At 34.0% G+C, this 19,641-nt stretch overlaps 1 protein-coding gene and 3 long non-coding RNA genes across 6 annotated transcripts; 2 read left to right on the top strand and 2 right to left on the bottom strand.

The window, feature by feature from the left end:
- Positions 1 to 225: 225 nt before the first annotated feature.
- On the top strand, positions 226 to 2,414 carry LOC136062834 (uncharacterized). Of its 2 annotated transcripts, none has more exons than XR_010624564.1 (3): positions 226 to 325; positions 459 to 530; positions 623 to 2,322. It is a non-coding gene; the product is annotated as an uncharacterized LOC136062834 (long non-coding RNA). The 2 variants fall into 2 exon arrangements; XR_010624563.1 differs by lacking the exon at positions 226 to 325 and adding an exon at positions 2,385 to 2,414 and having other exon boundaries at positions 341 to 530; positions 623 to 2,257.
- A 427-nt stretch (positions 2,415 to 2,841) lies between these two features.
- On the bottom strand, positions 2,842 to 5,771 carry LOC112008711 (G-type lectin S-receptor-like serine/threonine-protein kinase At5g35370). Its single transcript, XM_065762436.1, is given in 2 exon segments — positions 2,842 to 3,661; positions 3,663 to 5,771. Coding segments are annotated over 2 exon segments (2,586 nt in total). The 5' UTR covers positions 5,667 to 5,771; the 3' UTR covers positions 2,842 to 3,079.
- Positions 5,772 to 10,267: 4,496 nt separating this feature from the next.
- LOC136062836 (uncharacterized) lies at positions 10,268 to 11,762 on the top strand. Its single transcript, XR_010624566.1, has 2 exons — positions 10,268 to 10,400; positions 11,438 to 11,762. It is a non-coding gene; the product is annotated as an uncharacterized LOC136062836 (long non-coding RNA).
- Positions 11,763 to 11,975: 213 nt separating this feature from the next.
- LOC112008656 (uncharacterized) lies at positions 11,976 to 15,056 on the bottom strand. 2 transcript variants are annotated; one of them, XR_010624570.1, is made up of 4 exons: positions 14,784 to 15,056; positions 14,366 to 14,446; positions 12,476 to 12,936; positions 11,976 to 12,370 (listed from the first exon to the last, which is right to left on the bottom strand). It is a non-coding gene; the product is annotated as an uncharacterized LOC112008656 (long non-coding RNA). The 2 variants fall into 2 exon arrangements; XR_010624569.1 differs by having other exon boundaries at positions 11,976 to 12,347.
- Positions 15,057 to 19,641: the final 4,585 nt, after the last annotated feature.

Raw genomic sequence — 19,641 nt, 5'->3', positions numbered from 1 at the left:
TGCTATCATGACTAAATGGGTTGGAAAAAAAAATCAAAACATATAAATCAAATTTAAAAAAAAAAAATTAAATGCTGATGTGGAAAATTGTGGGAGTTTTAAAAGTTTTGGTTTTATATATATATATATATAGAGAGAGAGAGAGAGAGAGAGACAGAGAGACAGAGATAGAGACACACAGAGAGAGAGAGAGAGAGAGAGAGAGAGAGAGATAAATAAATAAATAAGTTAAATGTTTACCCCGTGCATGTTTTATGTTTAGTTTAATTATTATTTCATCTCAAGTTTACCATTGTTTTTATTACTTCTTAACTAATTTTTATGGGTATGTAGAATTTGTACTTTATCAAAGAATCATGCTTTTTTTTTTTAATAAATTTGATAAGAATCTTTTTTAAGAACAGCATCTAGATTTTTGAGGGGTTTTGTTTGATTCTTTGTTTGGTTGCAAACCCCAGCTTCTTTTCCAGTGTCCTCTTTCTGCAACCTTGGCTTCGCTGTTTATCTACAAATTTTATTTGTTAGTTATGGTAAGGTTTGTATTTTAAATTTTGGTATAACCATGAAAGCTAAGATTCGTTCCTACTACTGACTTTTATTTTCTACTTTCTGCCATGCACAGCGAAGGACTGAACCTATAAAGTTCAGAAGTTGTTTACAAATTCCAGCAAGAGCAAATTGAAAAGGTAGAGCTGTGTTATTTTTTCTTCCATATCTATTTTTGAAGCATATTTTGAGAGACTTCACTGTGATCCAAGCTAATATATTGATTATTGAGTCTAATAGGCAAATAGTGGTTTAAACTTCGTGTTTTTGATGAATTTGGGGATACCTAAATTATATATATATTTTTTGTATGGATGAGAGAACAAGAACTTAACTTAGAGTCAAATCCCTCTCATAATAAAAAATTTTTGATTACATGACCTAAGCCATGCTTTCCTATAGCCTCTACATACTGTTTGCCTTTGCCTTTATGTATTGAAGTCAATATGTGGTGATAGGCTACTTGAGGTGTTGGACATAGATTTGTCTTATAGTAATTAGGTGGTCAGATTTTACCATATCAAAGCTACCCTGAGATTTCATTCGGGAGGAGAAATTGAAAAAAAAAATTGTGCTAAGTGTGCTTCTTTCAGTTTTCTTTTAAAGTTCTCACATGTCCAATTAAACATTTTGTTGACTTTGGTACGAATTTTTCATGTTTACGCAAAGTGAGAAAATTTTATATTTGAAATGGTTGAGATTTAAGGAACTATTGTTGCCATTGATATCGGTGACAATCTCTACTAATTCTTGCTACATCAATATTGGTAATATGTTTTTAGGAAGAATCTAAAACTTGACCAGTTAGTGTTTTTAAATTAACCTTACCTCCCATAGAAAAGATGGGTTTTAATCTATTCAATATATTTATTTTAATTTGTTGAAGTGTTTAATTTAAACATTTTCCTTCTATTTTTCTATGTCTAACAACAAAGGTGCAATGAGAATTAAAGATGTGTGCATCGTTTTCAGAATTACTTGCAATGCATAGAAGAGTGAGTTTATCTTCATTCTCATGAAGTTCTCTTTTCTCCTCCATTTGATGTTAATAGTTTTAGAATTAATCCCAATTTGATGATTTGGATCTACACAAATCTGATGGACTATTCTATGCATTGTTACAGATCTTGACTCAATATTGTTCAAAATCCTAAATTCCTTGATGTGTGCTGTATAAAATTTTCATTTGAAAGTCAGATTACTTTGAAATTTTCATAGGATTTATCAAGATGTTCAAATTTATTATCTATGTCCCTTCCCATTTCGCATTTTTTTTTTCTTTTTTTTTTGGGTGAATGATCTTAATCTATGTAGCAGATTACATTGCATTGTTATTAACTACAAGTATTTTTTACATGGGCTACCAGTGGACTCTGATTATCACAATTGGGTATTATCGAGTTTTCTTATAAACACTCTCTTTCTTTTTGTATCATTAAGTATATTTTTTGTTTTAATAATAATTTTGGTTTGGTTATTAAGAAAGTGTAGGGATAAGTTTTGGGTTTTTATTTAGTATGTTTGGGATTCAAGCATCTTTATATAGTTGTTTGAGATAGAGTTTAGTAGGGATGGTGAAGGCTTAGCGTGCTAGGATAATGCCTTTGAGAAGAGGTGATGGATTCCTAAAAAAGAAGAGAAGCTGACAGTTTACAACTTTACATTAAGCGACATGGCATTTGGAATTGGAGTCAGAATCCAAAACCTTATGGTAGGAAACATGTAAATGTTCAATTTCAATGAATTAAAACTCAAGTCATAAATTTTTCATGGTTGTTTGCAGTTGTTCCACTGAATGATTATTTGATTTAAAGTTTTCTTTCATTCTTTTCTTCTAGGTTTGGTAAGGTCTGGGAAGAGTAGTTCACTTTTCCTAAAATAAATAAGTTGCCTTACAACTTTACAAGTAGCAATTGATATTCTTTTTGATAAAATTACAATTGATATTCTGGAAATATTCTTTTAATTATTTCAAATAAGCAGATAATGATCCATGTTCTCAAGCACATTGATATCAGCCAAAGTTTCGGTTCTAAAATCACAACTTTCATTCTGCGTTATTATCAGTTTATCACTTGTTACATAGTTACATCGCTTACACCGAGGCACCAAAGTTCTATTAAAAAGTCCTAACCGATGGAGCGCCAGAAGTTAAGTTCACTAATATTTGAGAACAAAATTTGGAAGCAACATTAGTTAATATCTTCATAATCTTTTTATTTTGGTTAGACATGCAGCTCTATATGATGCGATCGGAACTGACATGTGTCAACCAGAGCATAATACCAAAATTTCATATCAAAATTGGATAAAACTGACCATGAAAAGTCTGAGTCACACACATGGGCTCCCAATATCAAAGCAAAGGAGAACCAAAACTGGCGTACTTACAATTGGCAGAGGAAAATTGCAAGCAGCATTAGCAGATAAAATGAAAATACAGAGAGTCTAATAAAACTAGCCAAAAAGCTAAATACATAGATACCCTTAAGCCAATTTTATATGGCAAGTAATATAGACAATCTTTGGAGCATTACCTGGGACCTGAGAGCTGTTGTGAAGAGATGTAAGACAATGAGTTACATGTAGCAATTGCAGCACCATTCGAAGTAGGCCCTTGCATTGTTGTTGTTTCGGTGAATCTCTGGCCGTAGGCTCGCAAGAAATTTAGTGACTTGACCCTCGGCTCGCTCAAAGCCAATCCACCTTCCAACATGCCAACAACGTTAGCCATAGTCGGCCGCAGTGCTGGATCTTGGTGCAAACAACACAAGGCAATCCGCACTAGCTTCTCATTCTCTTCACTTGACACTCCTCCCTCTAACCTTGGATCTGCAAGCTCCAAATATCTTCTTCGCACATGCATATCTAATGCAATTCGAGGGAAATATATTAGTCTTAGTTCCGAGCCAGAAGAGTATGAGGATACGCCATTTCCTTCGATATCATTTTCGGCAATGTGGCTATATCTTTGTAATGTGCAATTCCTTCTGCCCCTTACAATCTCCAGTAAAACCATCCCATAACTATATACATCAACCTTGTTAGAAATAGCTGAACTTGTCATCCACTCCGGTGCAAGATAACCTCGAGTTCCTCTCATTGTAGTAAAAAAAAGTGGATTGTTCACGACTTATGAGCTTCGAAATCCCAAAATCGGAGATTTTCACTTGTAAATTGTCGTGCAAGAGAATGTTCTCTGGCTTCACATCACAGTGGATGATCCTTTGCTCACATTCGCTATGCAAATAAGCAAGTCCCCTAGCTGTTCCAAGTGCTATTTCCACTCTCTCTCCCCATTGTAAAACAGGACCATCACCAAAGAGTGCACTGTCCAATGAGCCTCTGTTCATATACTCAAGAACAAGAAGGCGCTGATTCCCTTGTGCACAAAAACCTGTCAATCTAACCAAATTGACATGGCGGATGTTCCCAATTATTGAAATCTCAGAATAAAACTCCTTCTTCCCTTGGACTCCCGAACTTGTAATCTTCTTCACTGCCACAATAGTTTGGTCTGTCAGAATTCCTTTGTATACAGAACCGAAGCCACCATGACCAATCTTGTTCTTGAAGTTCTCAGTAGCAGCTGCGAACTCTTCATAATCAAACCTTCTTGGTAAGCCTGGGATGGAGATCATCTCTAGCTCTGCAGATAATAACGAGTTACTCTGGCCTAGTTTTACAGTTTTGGTTCTAGAAAGCCGCTTTTTCCTTAACCAAAGGATTGCAATGATTACAAACACTATTGGTATTAAGAATACTGTTAAATTTAATAGTACCAAACCAGCGACTGAAAATTTTTGTTTCTTATTTATGTTAGACCCAATTGAATGAGAAGAACCAACCAAAACTTTAATATAACCCAAACGGTCTGTACTGTTGTCTGCCAACATGAAAGAACCTAAATGGTTTTCAAGAAGATAACAAGAACCAGAAGAAATTTCATGGAAAAAACCCAAACAAGAACCACTTTGAGAGCATAAATCTTTGCAAACCGACAACGTTATATTATTTTTCACTGGTTCCCCGAAATTATTAGCAAAATAGTCCATACCAGGGCCGAATTTTATATAGGAAATAGAGGAATTCAATTGACTGCCATTTCTAGCCGCAGTACAAGCTGAAGGCAGAGAAAGCGAACTATTCGCTGGCATGCAATCAGTATCACCATAGGTTTGATAACTGAATTCTGGTAAACAAGAACAAATTCCACCCAGAGGCTTTCTTGTGCACAATCCAATTTCTTTACAATTGAGAGGAAGATCACAATCCTCAAATGGTCCTGCAAATTCTACCTCCCATTTGTTATCGCTCCGAGTCGGAGGTCTGACGATGCTAAATCTGCCATTGGGACCCAACTTACCACTCCTAAAACTTGATAAACCATTCAAAGCTACTTCAACAACCGTGGAATTATCACTTGCTAGCAAATACAAACCTGTACCATTCATCACCATCAACGATACAGCCTTGTTAGAGTTCCTGACAGCCTCTGGATCCATGGACGATTCCCAATAATTCATCTTATTCCACTGCAGCACCACGTCCCTGTCAGTAACTTCAAGTTGATAATCACCCACCGACATGTCCTCGTCTATCACAGCGCTTTGCAATGATTTTCCAATAGGAATTCTCTGTCCCATGACAATAGTGTCCGTCGGATGATCAAAACTCTCCCACAACGTATTGTTTCCTGCATCAACTAAAACGAGATTTCCTGTCTCCGAAAGCTGCATAGCAGAAATATCAGAATTGAATTGCGGGGTTGACCAGAGTGTTTGACCAGTTTGGTTTGTGACCGTGACACCGTTAACAGTTAGTGACAACTTGTCAAAGCTTGACATGGGTCTGTCGCGGTTGGCTGACCAGTTTATGGTTTTGGTGGCACTGTGGACGATTGAGAAGTAATATTTTGAGGAGGGTGGACTGGCATCAATTGTGGCTTTGAAAGTACCATTTTGAGAGCGTAAGAAAGCGCCTCTGGTATCGTGGAATTGGAAGTGTGAGGCTGTGAAATTAGGGCTGATTGAGTGGGTGGAAAAGGAGCCTGAGAAAGTAAAACTTGGAAGGAAAACGCAGCATATAAAGAAGGAGAGTGAGAATAAGAAGCAACCCATGCATGCAGAGCAAAAAGGGTAGGAAAAAAAAAAATTGGGGTTGGTTTCAAGCAGAATGATGATGATGATGATTGTGGTGGAGCTAGAAGAGGTGGGTGTTTTTGGTCTTCGGCTCCTCCATTGGATAGTTATGTCATATTGTCACGCACAGACTTACTTTTTTTGTGTGATAAATGCATTGACTGAATGAAAGTCTTGGACCATTAGTTTCTGTTATGAATTTCCTTTCACGTCCAAGTTGTCTGGCTTGATTTGCTAAGTTGCACCCGCAAGAATTGTGTCCTCATATGCAAGCCGAATTCAAATGACTAAACAAGTTTCATGCGCTGAAATTACAACTTCGGCTGAATTCTTTTGCTATAAATAGAGGGTGAGCAAGAGAGGCAGAAGTGGGCAAGGTGTAGGAAACACAGTGAGAAGCTTGGGTATGTTTGGTATTTTATTTTTTTCCTTATTTTTTTACGTTCGAAAGCAACTTTCTATTTTTGAAACTAAAAAAATTTGTTTAAAAACTTTAAAATGGATGGAAAACAAAATCAGTTCTCAAAGGACGAAATGGGTAAATAGCCATAAAATTCAAACTATGTAGTTAGTTATCATTAGTTTCAAACTATATTTTTTACTAACATCTCGAGTCTAAAAGACTCAATTTAGGGGCTATAAATCGAGTGTTTGAGGGTCGATTTTTATATTTTGATTGGGTCTGAGTTGGCACTTTTTTTACGTGGTGTGCACATGTAAATCGAGTTTCTTATACTCGATTTATAAGCCCATATATAAAAGAAAAGAACAGCAGCTCAGCCAAAAAGAAATCAGAGCAGAAGAAAAAAAANGCGACCCAGGCCGTGATCTGACTCTTTCTCTCTCTCTGATCTCTGATCTCTGATCTGGCCTTTCTCTCTCTCTCTGATCTGATCTGATCCGGTCAGCCTAGCGAGCCCAGGCCGCTGTTTCTGGATTTTTTTTTTTTCTTCACTGATGAACATATTTGAGCTCTGATCTGATCTTTTTCTGGATTCTTTCACTCTCTCTGATTGTATTTTTTTTTTCTTTTTTTGGTATTTTGGCTTGTACGAGAGACTTGGAGGCTGAAAATTTTTTTAAATTTTTTTAATTGTAAATCGAGTGTTTGAGTCTCGATTTTTAGGTGGTCTCCACGTGAGAAAAAGATGCCACATCAGACCATAAAAATCGAGTCTTTAAAACTCGATTTATAGGCCAAAATCGAGTCTTTTAGACTCGAAATGCTAGTAAGTAATATAGTTTAAAAACTGAAACAACTAACTAGATAATTAGAAAAAAAAATTAGTTAACTATTTTCCCCGTTCTCAAAGGTGGTTTTAAAAACCGGATCGAATCGGCCGGTTCAAGCGGAAATTGGGCACTAATTCGGTCCGGTTATTCAAAAAAATCAGAAATGAAGGAAAAGTCGGAAATAACCGGTAACCGTAGGTTCAACCGAAAAAACCGAGAACCGAAAAGGTTGAAACGGTTTTGCAACGGTTCTGCAAAATGGGTGAAAGTGTGAAACAGATCTGAAACCAAACATTTTGCAGCAAAGATCTATTTCTTTTTTTCCTTAGATCCGCGTCTACCTGTGATGACTGAAGGCTTTGGTGAACATGGAATCAAAGCTAGCCTCTTGAGCAGTCAAAATTCCTAACCTTGCCTGCAAACACACATCTTCACAAAGAGAGGCAAAGAAGAATCGGTTGAAAATCTTCACAGATACACACACATCTTCACAGATAGAGAAAAGAGATGGTTGAAAATCTTTGTTTGGATGTGATAGAGGAGAACCACAATACACATGAAATAAAATTGATCCATTTTTCTTATGAGAGCTTCTTCTTAGTTTGTAAGAGAGAGATTGGTTTGCACAGTTTGTAAAACTGTGTTGTGCCATGTTCTGCCACTGCTACTTGTTCAGTGTGCACACTGCACACAATAGCCAATAACACAATGAGAGCCACACATTTATTTTTTATTGTTTTTTGAGAACCACTGACAGCCACAACTTTAATTTCCTTAACCTAAAGCTTTACTTTTACCGTTAGTACTTATAGGGGCAGCGAGATCAACTGAGGGCTTTCCCCCGTCCCTTTTACATTTCATTAGATAATTACGATATAAAAAAACTTTTGAGTAACAGTAAAAAAAATTTAATGAAAAATGTAAAAAAAAATGCTATATGCAAAATTAAAATGTTATTTGCCAAGACTTTATGCACTTTTGCATGAAATCTCTGCTTATATATATCGATGATTATTCCTTTATAACTTCTAATCACTAATCAATATGAGTCTCTAAAAATTTTATGATAGAACTTTATCATACGTACAAATAAGTATATATATATATATATATTTTTTATCTTTATTTTTTGTTTAAAGATATTGCTATTGTGTCCATCCTTATAAGAATTTAAGCATAGATTAAATTTTCATTATTTTTGACATTTTTTCTTTGATTCCTTTATAATTTATATATTGTGTTGGTTTAAATGAATTTGTTCTCAAGCTTTCCGATGATGGACTTTAGATAAAATATTCAACTTTTATACGCCAAGCATTGAATATAAGTCTTCTACATGGAACAAATAGAGATAAGAAATTAAGAATATGGTCCATTTTGGTTGGCCTTAGCTTGATTTGTCTAGACATCAATTTTCTCTTTTGCCAAAAGTCCGACTTATTTTAGGCGAAAGTTTCCTTGATTATTACTTGTATACAAAATTTCTGGATCATTAAATTGGAATAGGTCCCTTACTAACCTAACCAATTGGAATAGGATGAAATTTCTTCTCATCCACACTAAACATTGTGTACACTTCAAATTTTGTCTACATCTCATAATAATACGTTATTGATGGGTGTCATCCAAGTCCAACATGATTGAGAGTTATAATTGAGACTATGGCCCAGAAGCTTTACTATTCAATACTTTGCAAGAAAAATTAAACACTCGTTTGATGTAACAAGAGACTATGGAATTTGACATTGTATACACTGGGGTTTAATCTTGATGTTGTGAAATTGCAATAGGTACTAAAAACTCTAGTTTGATTAGTTGGCAAGTCATGTTCTTTAATCAGGAAAAGTTTACAATGGAAAACTTTTGTGTTTTTACAATAAATATTTTGGAGAGAAAATTGTTAAGATCCCATCCAATTGGTGAGAAAGTATACCCTATTTCAATAATACTAAGTTAGAATTTGGTTTGGTGTTTCTTCACCAATAAATGATTGACACTTGTCCAACAAATCCAACTCACTTTACTCCATCGACAAAAAAAGAAAAGACAGTCTTGCCCCTGAAATGTTTTCAAAGCCCGCCACTTATTACCCTTTTCAGCTCCTACATTCCTTCTTCCTCTTTCAAATTTATTCCCAAAATCAAACCTTGAAATTTTTGGGGCGTAAATGCACTTTTGCTCTCTATATTTTGGGTAATTTCTCAATTTGGTCTTTAAATTGATTTTACTCCTAGGTTAGTCCTTGATTTTTTAAAATCGTTTTTAAAATAATTCCTGCCGTCAACCCAATTACGGAAAATGCTAAATTGGCAAACGAAATTCCTCGTTTGCTGCTGTCGTTAATAAAATAAGAGAAATGATATGTCTACAACATTTTTACAACAAATCATAAGTGGCAGGTTGTTACTGGTTGTTATTGTTGAGGCAAAAAAGTAATCTTAGTGTTAGTTTCAAATTTGAACCAATAACAACTAACCACCTGTGATTTGTTGTAAAATTGTTGTAGACGTAGTATCCCTCATAAAATAATAGTAAAAATATATATTTAACATTTTTTAAATGTCATGTCAGCATTTAAATTAATAAAAAAAAGCCAGCTAAGAAAAAATTTTTTAAAAAAAAAGTAAATTAAATTTAAAAAAAAAAAAAAACCTAAAATCTAATTTAAACTAAAATCATTTCTTAAAAAAAAAAATCATAATCGTTTTAATTCTTTTTGCTTTTGTTTTTGGTTAAGCTCATCAGCTTAAACCCATAAATTGAGATGAACATTAAACTCAGAAATTTACATGAAATCCAAAAAATGAAGTGAATATCGAACCCATAAATCATTATCAAACAACAAACCCTAAAAAATTACATCAAACAACAAACCCAGAAAAATTACATCAAACTCACAAATTTACAACCCATAAATAAACATATAGAGAGATCAAGCAACAAAGCAACAAACCCACTGAGATGAATAACCCAAAAACCATAAGCAGCTCCTTATTTCAGTCATCAACAAACCCAGACCTCAAAATCTCTGCTTCGATCATCCACTTCGTCAATGGCCAGATCTGAAATGTCACACTGAGTCACTGAATTGCAAGGCCAACAATGATGGCTTTCGTGACTCGATTTCAACGAGCTCAGTCTGGGCTCACCCATTTCATGGCTTTCATCTCTTCAGAAGCGCCACTTAAGACCCACAACCAACAGCGTGATCAGCTATCGTCACCATTTCCTTCTCCATGGTCACATCGATCTCCACGACCACAGCCCACCCCTACTGAGACCTAGAAACACCCAGCCTCTCCAACCAAACCCAGCCATCTCCATCTCCAACCAAACCCATAATCCAAAACCCATGGATTACTGATCTCCACCCCAACCACCAATCTCCACCTCCATTACCGACCACCCCACGGAAAACTAGAAAAACCCAGAGATTAGAGAGTCGGGTTTAGATTGAGTTTCAGTCATTAAATTGTTAGGGTAAGATTGCTTTTTTTAGCTATTCATTTTAAAGATTGTTTCTTTTAGATGTATCTAAGTTTGTATTATATGCTGGCTTACTTGAAAGTTTCAAACTTTGATACTTTGCAGTGGTTTTTTGTTGTTGTAATTGTTTAGTATACCACTGGTAGTAGAATTGGAATTGGAATAGTAATGCATTTACTTTAGTTAAAATAGAGAGATGAGATGAAGAGATACTTGGTAACAGAGAGATGATGGATTATTGTAGTGGTGGCAGTGGAGGAAATAGTGGCAGGGGCATATAGGAACCAATGGAGGGCTGTGATGGTGGTGAGATAGATATTGTCCATCTGCTCCTTCATTGCCACTATGCACAAAATCTAGGTGCAGTTTGGCTTCAACGTCTGCGTCTGGAGTCTGCGTTTTCCTCCTCTTTTTTTTTTTTTTGGCCGCTTTGTTTGACTTTGGAGACAAAAAAATTGGTGCATGAACAGTGCGTGCACTGTTCACGCACTGTTTATATAATAAAAAATATTAAAAATAGGTCCCACGATACTATTTACACATTTAAAAATTATTTTGCTACAGTGTTTTCAGTTTTCAGTTTCAGCAACAATAAGTTCAATCCAAACGGACCCCTATGGTCTCTGGTGTTTTCTTTGTTTTAGGATACATTGGGTTATACTTAGAAGTGTCTTGGATACATTTTTGTTCTTGGACCGTGATGTTCCTATTTTTTGAATAAGAATTATATATATATATATATACACATATATAAAAATAAAAAGATATTGAATTATGGACTAAGTTGAGAATGAAATATTGTTTTTGTTTTCCATCTGATTTGGATTGGCATTCCCTTACTCTTTTCAATGAGAATGGTTTTACTAGTTTGAAGGTTTGAGCTGGGGAAGTGAATAGGAATGAATTTGTTCATTTTCATGTCTCCCATGTGGGGATGGATCCTTCTCTTGGTCCTTGCAAACAAAAAGTGGTTATTTTATTTAGAAGTGGTGTAGGATCATTTTATAATTTATTATTTTGTGTGATTTCAGGTGATATACTCAATGCGACATCAATTTATTTGATCCAGTGTCATCTATTTATGAAAGTTGTTCATTCATCCTTCACAAAATTTGCTGCGCATTTCGGCTTTTTGTTTGATCAATTTTCCTAATGCAGAATTTGGTGATCTTATGGAAATCTATTCTGTAGAATTTGGTTCCTTCGAAGAACCATTTCTTTCATCAAGAACCAATTAGGTTCTTTACAGTACGCAGCTTGTATAATGAGATGTTGTAGGCTCTTTATTAGTAGTTTTGAGATGAATGGATTGTATTTGTTTCTTAAATTAGTTAAACAATAATCTTTTCTGTTTCACTTTTGTTTTAGCAAAGTCATTCGTTCTATTACATATTTCTAGCATATGGTTTGGTCAAATGCTTTAAAGATGATTAGATGATTGAAACCAATTATGCTTTCATGGATGGCCAATTAAAATCAACTAAAGGATCCTACCACTAAGTTTTTGAATTATGATTGATAGCGTTTTTGGACAAACTGATTACTTATTTAGAATTGTTCATTTCGATATAAGCCTTTTTCATAAATTTGGTTGCTTACAATTGAGAGTAAAATGTTGTGGCTACATTGCAGCAAAGGGAGCAACAATTAAGAAAAAAACTATTTGATTTCTCTAAAATAATATTACAATCACTCATTTTCACTCTCTAAAACCTTTCAGTTCTTTATCCATAATGTCCAAGCATTAACTTCTCAATCACAAAAGGTCTTGGACAAGTGACCAAATCATCTATTGGAACCAGCTATCTTAGACAATTATGCTCAGCAGAAAGCAAACTCAACAACTTCCATTTCCTTTTTCCAATGTCATAAGATTTCACATTGATGAAGCTGAGAAGTTCACCAATGAGTCACACAATACCTTCACGCTCGTATGTTAACCTACACAAAACAAAGGAGAAAACCTATCAAAGGGCACCGATGTGGTGCCGGCCAAATACCCTCCGAAGGTCAAGTCAGAAAGTATTCTCACAACTCTAGAGTGCTAAAGAAGGTAAAATAATGCGTACCTTGGTTGGCGAGGGTATTGAGGCATTTATAGTAGTAGAGGGTTGACATCTCTTCCTTGGCGCGGAAGTCTTTTCCTTATAGGGCTCTTCTTGTAGAATCCTAAACGTGATGGACAGATCTTCTCCTTATAGGGAAGATCTTTATCAAATATATGAGATTTCTAGAGTCCAAGTAGTGCAAGGACTCTGTTTAGGACCTTATGAGAATGAGCCAAAATATTCCCACTAAGGGGTCCAACAAGCCCATGGTCAACCAGCCCATCTTTCTTCGCTCCGTCCGTATCAGGTCTGTCCACATGAGATCCGTCCACTTAAGGCCCCGTGCAAATGACGGGCTCGTCCATCCTAACGTCTGCGGACTATAGCCGGCCCGTACAATCACAATAGGCATCCTAGCGTGTATTTTCTCCCTTTCACACATCAACAAATTGAGAAAGCATTTAAGCTTGGTCAAATCATCGCTGTAACACCAAAATACATTAAATTATGATTCAACTAAAAAAACATTCAAGTGAGAATATGCAATTAGTTGGCAAAATTTTGCTCTGAACAACAACAAAAATACACAACTAATATCCTAGTTGATACAATTATAGCAACTTGTTACAATTACAATGACTATCATCCTAATAGAGTCAAGTACACAATAGCCACTTGGTCAATTACTTTCAAGTAACGGTAGAGATAAGCTAATGCTTCTCAGCACATCAACTTGAGCATCACAAGCACAGAAGCTCACAGGACATAACTCAGCAGCTGGCAGCAACTCATCTCAACCGCACATATGTACCAGCATGCTTTCCATAATGATCCTAACGAACGAACAATTAATATTTTGACATCTTTTTTCATTTCTTATAAAATTGGTGTCAAAACTTTCTTAAAATGGATTGTTAACCAATGCCCTAAGGGCACTCATTAGTCATTAGCATTTCTCATAATTAATTTCCATAATAACTCAACCAACCATGAACACATGCACACTCAACTAGATCTCATACCCATTCTCTGGGTATAATCATTTCATAATAACAACCAAGCTAACACTAAAAAGAGAAAACTGGAAATTTTTTGTTGTTGAGCACTTATACCTTAGAGGAAGGTCTTAGAAAGACACTACCTCATAGAATCAATTCCTTTGGCAAACTCGACAAAACAAAAACATCACATTCTTGCACCAATGACATTCAAATTTTATAGAGATCAAATTCAGAAATAAACAGCTAGAACACAAACTACCATAAGCAAGAGGTACCAGGGTTTGAAAATTCTAACAATGAACAAGAAAATTAATATGTACTAGAGCTGCTTTTGTTCCTAAAGGACTTAATATATCAAATTGAATGTAAGTTCATGATCAAGAAAATTAAATAGACCACAGCATGACTAAATCAAGGTTTCAGGCAATGAAAATATACTATTAGTACTAAGAAGCAAGTGGCCCCACAACTAGCATTCCCTTTACCATCAAAAAATTGAATATGATTTTGCCAATATTGAACAAAAGAAGTCCTTTGTGAGGTTAAAATTAAACAAACGAAAATGTAAAATCCAAAGGCCATCTCCAAGATTATTTTCAAATTGTCCAAATGGTAGAACTTTTAATTTATTGTACTTTTTAGATCACAAGGGTTTTCTTCAGAACTCAGTTGCATTCCAAGTTTAATTTCATAGTATTCACCCAAAATTACATTTTCATGATTGACTTTGATCATTGTCACCAGCTGAATCAAGAGCATTTTCTTAAAAATTCATTACTAGTCTAGCCTAATAATGAAAAATAGAATATTGTGAATGAACAACTTGAACACACAGAACTCATAATTTTATAATAACGGAACCAGAGACTTTAAGCTAAGAAAAAGACAAAGGAAGAGATAGATTGAATACCTTAGAGCAGACTCTTAGAAAGAGACTATTTATTGGAATTAAATCCTTCAGCAAACCCAACACAACAGAAGCATCATGTCCCTGTACCAATACCAAATTCAAAGAGGTACAGATCAGTTTCAATACCCTGATGAGTATTTTTCAGCTCTTTGTTTCACAAAAGCTGGGATATATATCAGAAATAAATATCTTGATCAGGTTATCACATATTCAACATGTTTCAACTTTCAAGTTCTAGTATTCCTATCTTTCTCCTTTCCACGCTCAAATATTCCTTTGCCTTTTTAAATATATATATTTTTTTAAAATCTTTGTGATAAGTGAAAAACTCGTAATTAATTGCAAAGAAATAAGAAGAAAATGAAAAAGAAGATGCGAAATAAGCACTGAAAAGAAACAGATAGAAAGGAAAAATTACCCATTTGCGTTGATGGGTGTCGGAATCGGTGAGTGAGAAAGTGGCGTAGGTTCTCCAAACTGAAGGTGACGCTAGAAAAAAGAGTAAAGGTGATTTTCAGAGCTTTTAGAAGATACAAAGGCCGATCTCGTTGGATCGGTGATGCTCGGCAGTGGCTGTGAGAACCCACAACGGAGGTGGGGGGAGGGGAATGGAAGAGGCAGTTGTGGTTGGAAGGGAGCTTGGGCGAGAGAGAGAGAGAGAGAGAGAGAGAGGACTGAGGAGTAATCCATCTGATTTACAAAGGCCGATCTCGTTGGATCGGTGATGCTCGGCAGTGGCTGTGAGAACCCACAACGGAGGTGGGGGGAGGGGAATGGAAGAGGCAGTTGTGGTTGGAAGGGAGCTTGGGCGAGAGAGAGAGAGAGAGAGAGAGGACTGAGGAGTAATCCATCTGATTTTGGGAATTAGATTTGAAAGAGGAAGAAGGAATGAAGGAGCTGAAAAGAGTAATAAGTGGCGGGCTTTGAAAACATTTCAGGGGCAAGACTGTCTTTTCGTTTTTTGTTGGTGGAGTAAACTGGATTAGACTTGTTGGACATGTGTCAATCATTTATGGGTGAAAAAACACCCAACCAAATACTGACTTGGTATTACTGAAATAGAACATACTTTCCACTCATTGGGACCCCCTATTTATACAAAGTAAAAAGGGCTTTATAATCAAGTTTTGTAGCTTGATGTTTAGCAAAAAAAAAAAAAGTTTTGTAGCTTGATATTCTGATAAAATAATATAAATTTAATAATATTAAAATTTTGAAAATTTAGGTAATAAATATTATCTAAATTAAATTTTTGTATGATAAATATTATCTTTTAATTTAAGAAATATATCCTAACAAAAAAAAAATAATGTTAATTAGATGATAAATATTATCTAAATTAAATTTTTTTATGTTAAATATTATTCCTTAATTTAAGAATTATATCTTAACAAATAAAAAAAATAATGTTAATCTAATTTTATTTAATGATAAGAATGAATTAGAGTTCTAGTAGTATACTATTCATTTTTAGTTCTTTAAAAATCTAAAAATTTTAATAAAATTTCTGCAATTTGATGAAGCCACATAGCGTAACAATGGCCTTTAAGCCCAACTTTATTAATTCATACATATGTAAACAATTTTTTTTATTAATTTACTTAAAAATAAATAATAAAAATAAATGGATATTTTACTTTTAAGTTATGTAATGAATGTATATTGTATGAGACTTAAGGTATCATAATATATATATATATATATAATTGAACGGAAGATGGTAGAAATACCTTAAAAAATATATAAAATGATTTTCATTAATATATTGAACTATAAGGCTCAATTAATCACATGTATTTAAATGAGTAAAACTTGAATTTAATAATTAAAACCTATTGAAAGTAACAATTGAAATCATATTTAAGTGGAAACCTCAATTCAATAATTAAGAACATCTAAATTACTAAATATATAAATTTTTGAAGTAGAGAGACTCACATGATAATTAAATTTTTGTCCTTGAAAGCATGAAAGAAAACACTGAAACTTGAAGTTTAAGTTTTGTGAGTATAAACTCATAAAACGTATAATTTTATTTAAAAAATTATAGCTAAATGAATTACAATTATATAATCAAAAAAAAGAAAAATCATGTACATGTTTGTGTATGTGCATTAAAAAAGAACTGAATTCAACAATTTTTTTTTATAATACACATTGCTATTATATATATATATATATATATATATCAGGATTAGATGGATTAATGGAGAATTTGAGAAGGATTAGATTACATTATGTTGTTGCATTTTTTTTTTATATTACACATTGCTTTATTTTTTTTTTTATAATACACATTGCTACCTATATATATAAATATATATGTTTTCTCTTACGTGTAGTATAGTAATTAAATAAGAATTAGATGGATTAGATGAAGAATTTGAATTGTAATTAAACTAAGATATTTATCTACTTAGAGATTATAGGAGAAGATAAATTATATATATATATATATATATTTTTAAATGATGTTTTCTTTTACATGCAGTATAGTAATTAAATAAAGATTAGATGAATAAATGAAGAATTTGAATTATAATTAAATTAAGATATTTATCAATTTAAAATTATAGGAGAAGAAATATTATATATATATATATATTATATTTTTAATACAGTTGCTTTTTTTTTAATAATACACATTGCTACCTTTTTTAATATATAAATGTTTTCTTTTAGTACAGTATACTAATTAAATAAGGATTAGATGGTGTGGGGTTCCTTTTTCTTAGCACACCGGCTCAAGGGTCCTGGACCAAATAATTGTAGTTTGGTGACTGGACTTGGTTCACCGCAGCTAAGGGCTGTTTAAAAACCAAGTGGTGACAGGGCAAGTTTCCTACAACACAAATAAACTAACAAGCGAGAATATCTATATTGAATGAAACCAAAACAAAAAGAAATGCAAAGTAATCAAGAAATACACAAAACAGTGGTTAGGGATCCTCAGATTGATATAGAGGTACTTTATTAATTTTCTTTGATTATAGTTACAATATGCTCACTAAGACGTGATACAAGGTTCAAATAAGCTCAAAAATTGCAAACTTTGATGGCTATTCAAGCTTCTAAGACTTGCAAAGTTTGAATAATTTGAATCTAAGTATATGCTATAATGGTGTTTTGGATACCGGAGATATTTCATTGTTTTTTCCTTGAATTTTACAGAGTTCTCTTCATAATTTTTCCGTGTCTATTCACTACTGCTTCCCCCATTTTTATAGTGTCATTCTAGGGTCCCGGGAGACTATTGATTCCCCTCTCTTGTTTCCCTGGGAACCAGGCCCGTTTGTGCTTATCACTCAGAAGGTTGAGCTTTCTTGTTTCTCATAATCTCCTCCTTTAGGTGTTGTTTCTTTGAAAGCCCATGGTTGACTTTCCATTCCAAGGTGTGCTTAGGGAGCTATTCTCAATTTCAGTTCCTTAAAACTTCTTACATTTTCAGACCCAACTTTTGGCTGCCTTTTTCTTGTCATTTTCCCAAGTAGTTGGAATCTTTTATGCTGGGTTAAAAGTTTCCTTCCAGCCACTTCCACTTATAGTTTCTCATTCTAGGTTCCTTAAGGTCCGCTCATTTGTTCATGAATGGTTGCTTTATACCTTTTGATTCTTACTGTATCACTGGCGCTTGAGAGGGACTCATCTGTCCTTCGTTTTTGTGCTCTTTGATACTTCCTTTAAACCGTTTCAATCCTATTTAGACTGTGTTGTGCGTCCCAAGGATCTCGGCCCAGTTCTTCCTATTAGGCTTCTTTTGGTTTACTGATCTTGGCCGGCTAAGCCTTTCCTTCTTCATGAGTTTTAAAGCCTGTTCATCCATGGGCCTTTAGATCCCAACTCTTTGGGCCCCTCATCCTTTTCTTCTTTTTTCTTTTTCTCTTCATTACGTGAGCCCAACTCTTTTATTTCTCATAGGGTTAGACCAATGTGTTATTTCTTTGGGCTTTGGGCTGTGATTTTTTTTTTTTGAACCTCAATAGATGGATTGGATGAAAATTTTAAATTATAATTAAATTAAGATATTTATCAACTTAGAGATTATAGGAAGAAAAATTATATATATTTAAAACCTAAAAATTATGCAATATGGTGTAGCCAATTGACACAACCATGGCTAGTATAGTAATTACATAAGAATTAGATGGATCAGATGAAGAATTTGAATTGTAATTAAATTAAGATATTTATCTACTTAGAAATATAGGGAAAGAAAATTATATATATATATTTTTAAAAATATAAATGTTTTATAGTAATAAATTAAGAATTATATAGATCAGATGAAGAATTTGAATTGTAATTAAATTAAAATATTTATCAATTTAGAAATTATAAGAAATAAAATTATATATATTTTTAAAAATCTAAAAAATTATGCAATATGGTGCAATCACTTGGCGCAATCACAACTTTTAAGCTAAACTTTTAGGGATAATTAAGTAAACCTCCCTGAGGTTTAGGTCCGTTTCACTTTGGCTACCCGTGGTTCAAAACTTAACACTTTGCCCACCTGAGGTTAGTCCCGTTAGCCTTCCGTAACCACCTCTCTATTTGCCATTAGAAAAACACATTTTTAGGCAAAAACAAATATAACAAGAATCAAAAAGTGTTTGTTTTGATTGCTTATGAACTTCTATAAGAACATAGGGAAGGAATAGCACCAGGATAATTTGAGTTCAAAAACAACATTATTGAACCAAATAAAATGAGAAAACCACATTACCCCATCACAATTAAACTCAAAAACAACAAAATCCCAAGAACAAACATCAGTGCAGCATAAATTAAACAGAACCACAATTTTGCAATAAGAACATAAGATTTCCAAAATACCCAAAAACTCAAAATTCATACAAACAAGCATAAAAAAAGAAAAAACCCAGAAGACCCAGAAGCCGAATCTTTAAATTACCACCAGACAACAAAAACCCAGGAAATAAAAGGAAGAAACCCCATTATAGGTGCGAGTCAGACCGTTCTGGCATCAATGGTGTGCTTGTCCTGAGAACCTTATCGAGAATGGAGGATCTGCAAAGACAACAAAGCCATTTTTATAATGCACTTTCAGCACCATTTTTATAATGCCCACTAACCTCATCAAAATCTTCTCTTAGTTCACAACTCTTTTGGGTACTAGTTTCAGGTTCAGAATCAACCCGTAAATTCCTGGTATTGCTTTTGCTTCCATGAATACAAGGAGCAGAACACCCGGTTCGGAAACACAGAGCTCATTGGGTCACTCATCGATTCTTTAGCCTCAATTCCTGAGTCAG

This window comes from Quercus suber, unplaced genomic scaffold, assembly GCF_002906115.3.
Source record: "Quercus suber isolate HL8 unplaced genomic scaffold, Cork oak 2.0 scaffold_458, whole genome shotgun sequence".
Classification (NCBI taxonomy): Eukaryota; Viridiplantae; Streptophyta; class Magnoliopsida; order Fagales; family Fagaceae; genus Quercus; species Quercus suber.
The sequence above is the reverse complement of the archived record's forward strand: the minus strand, read 5'-3'. Positions and strand labels throughout refer to the sequence as shown.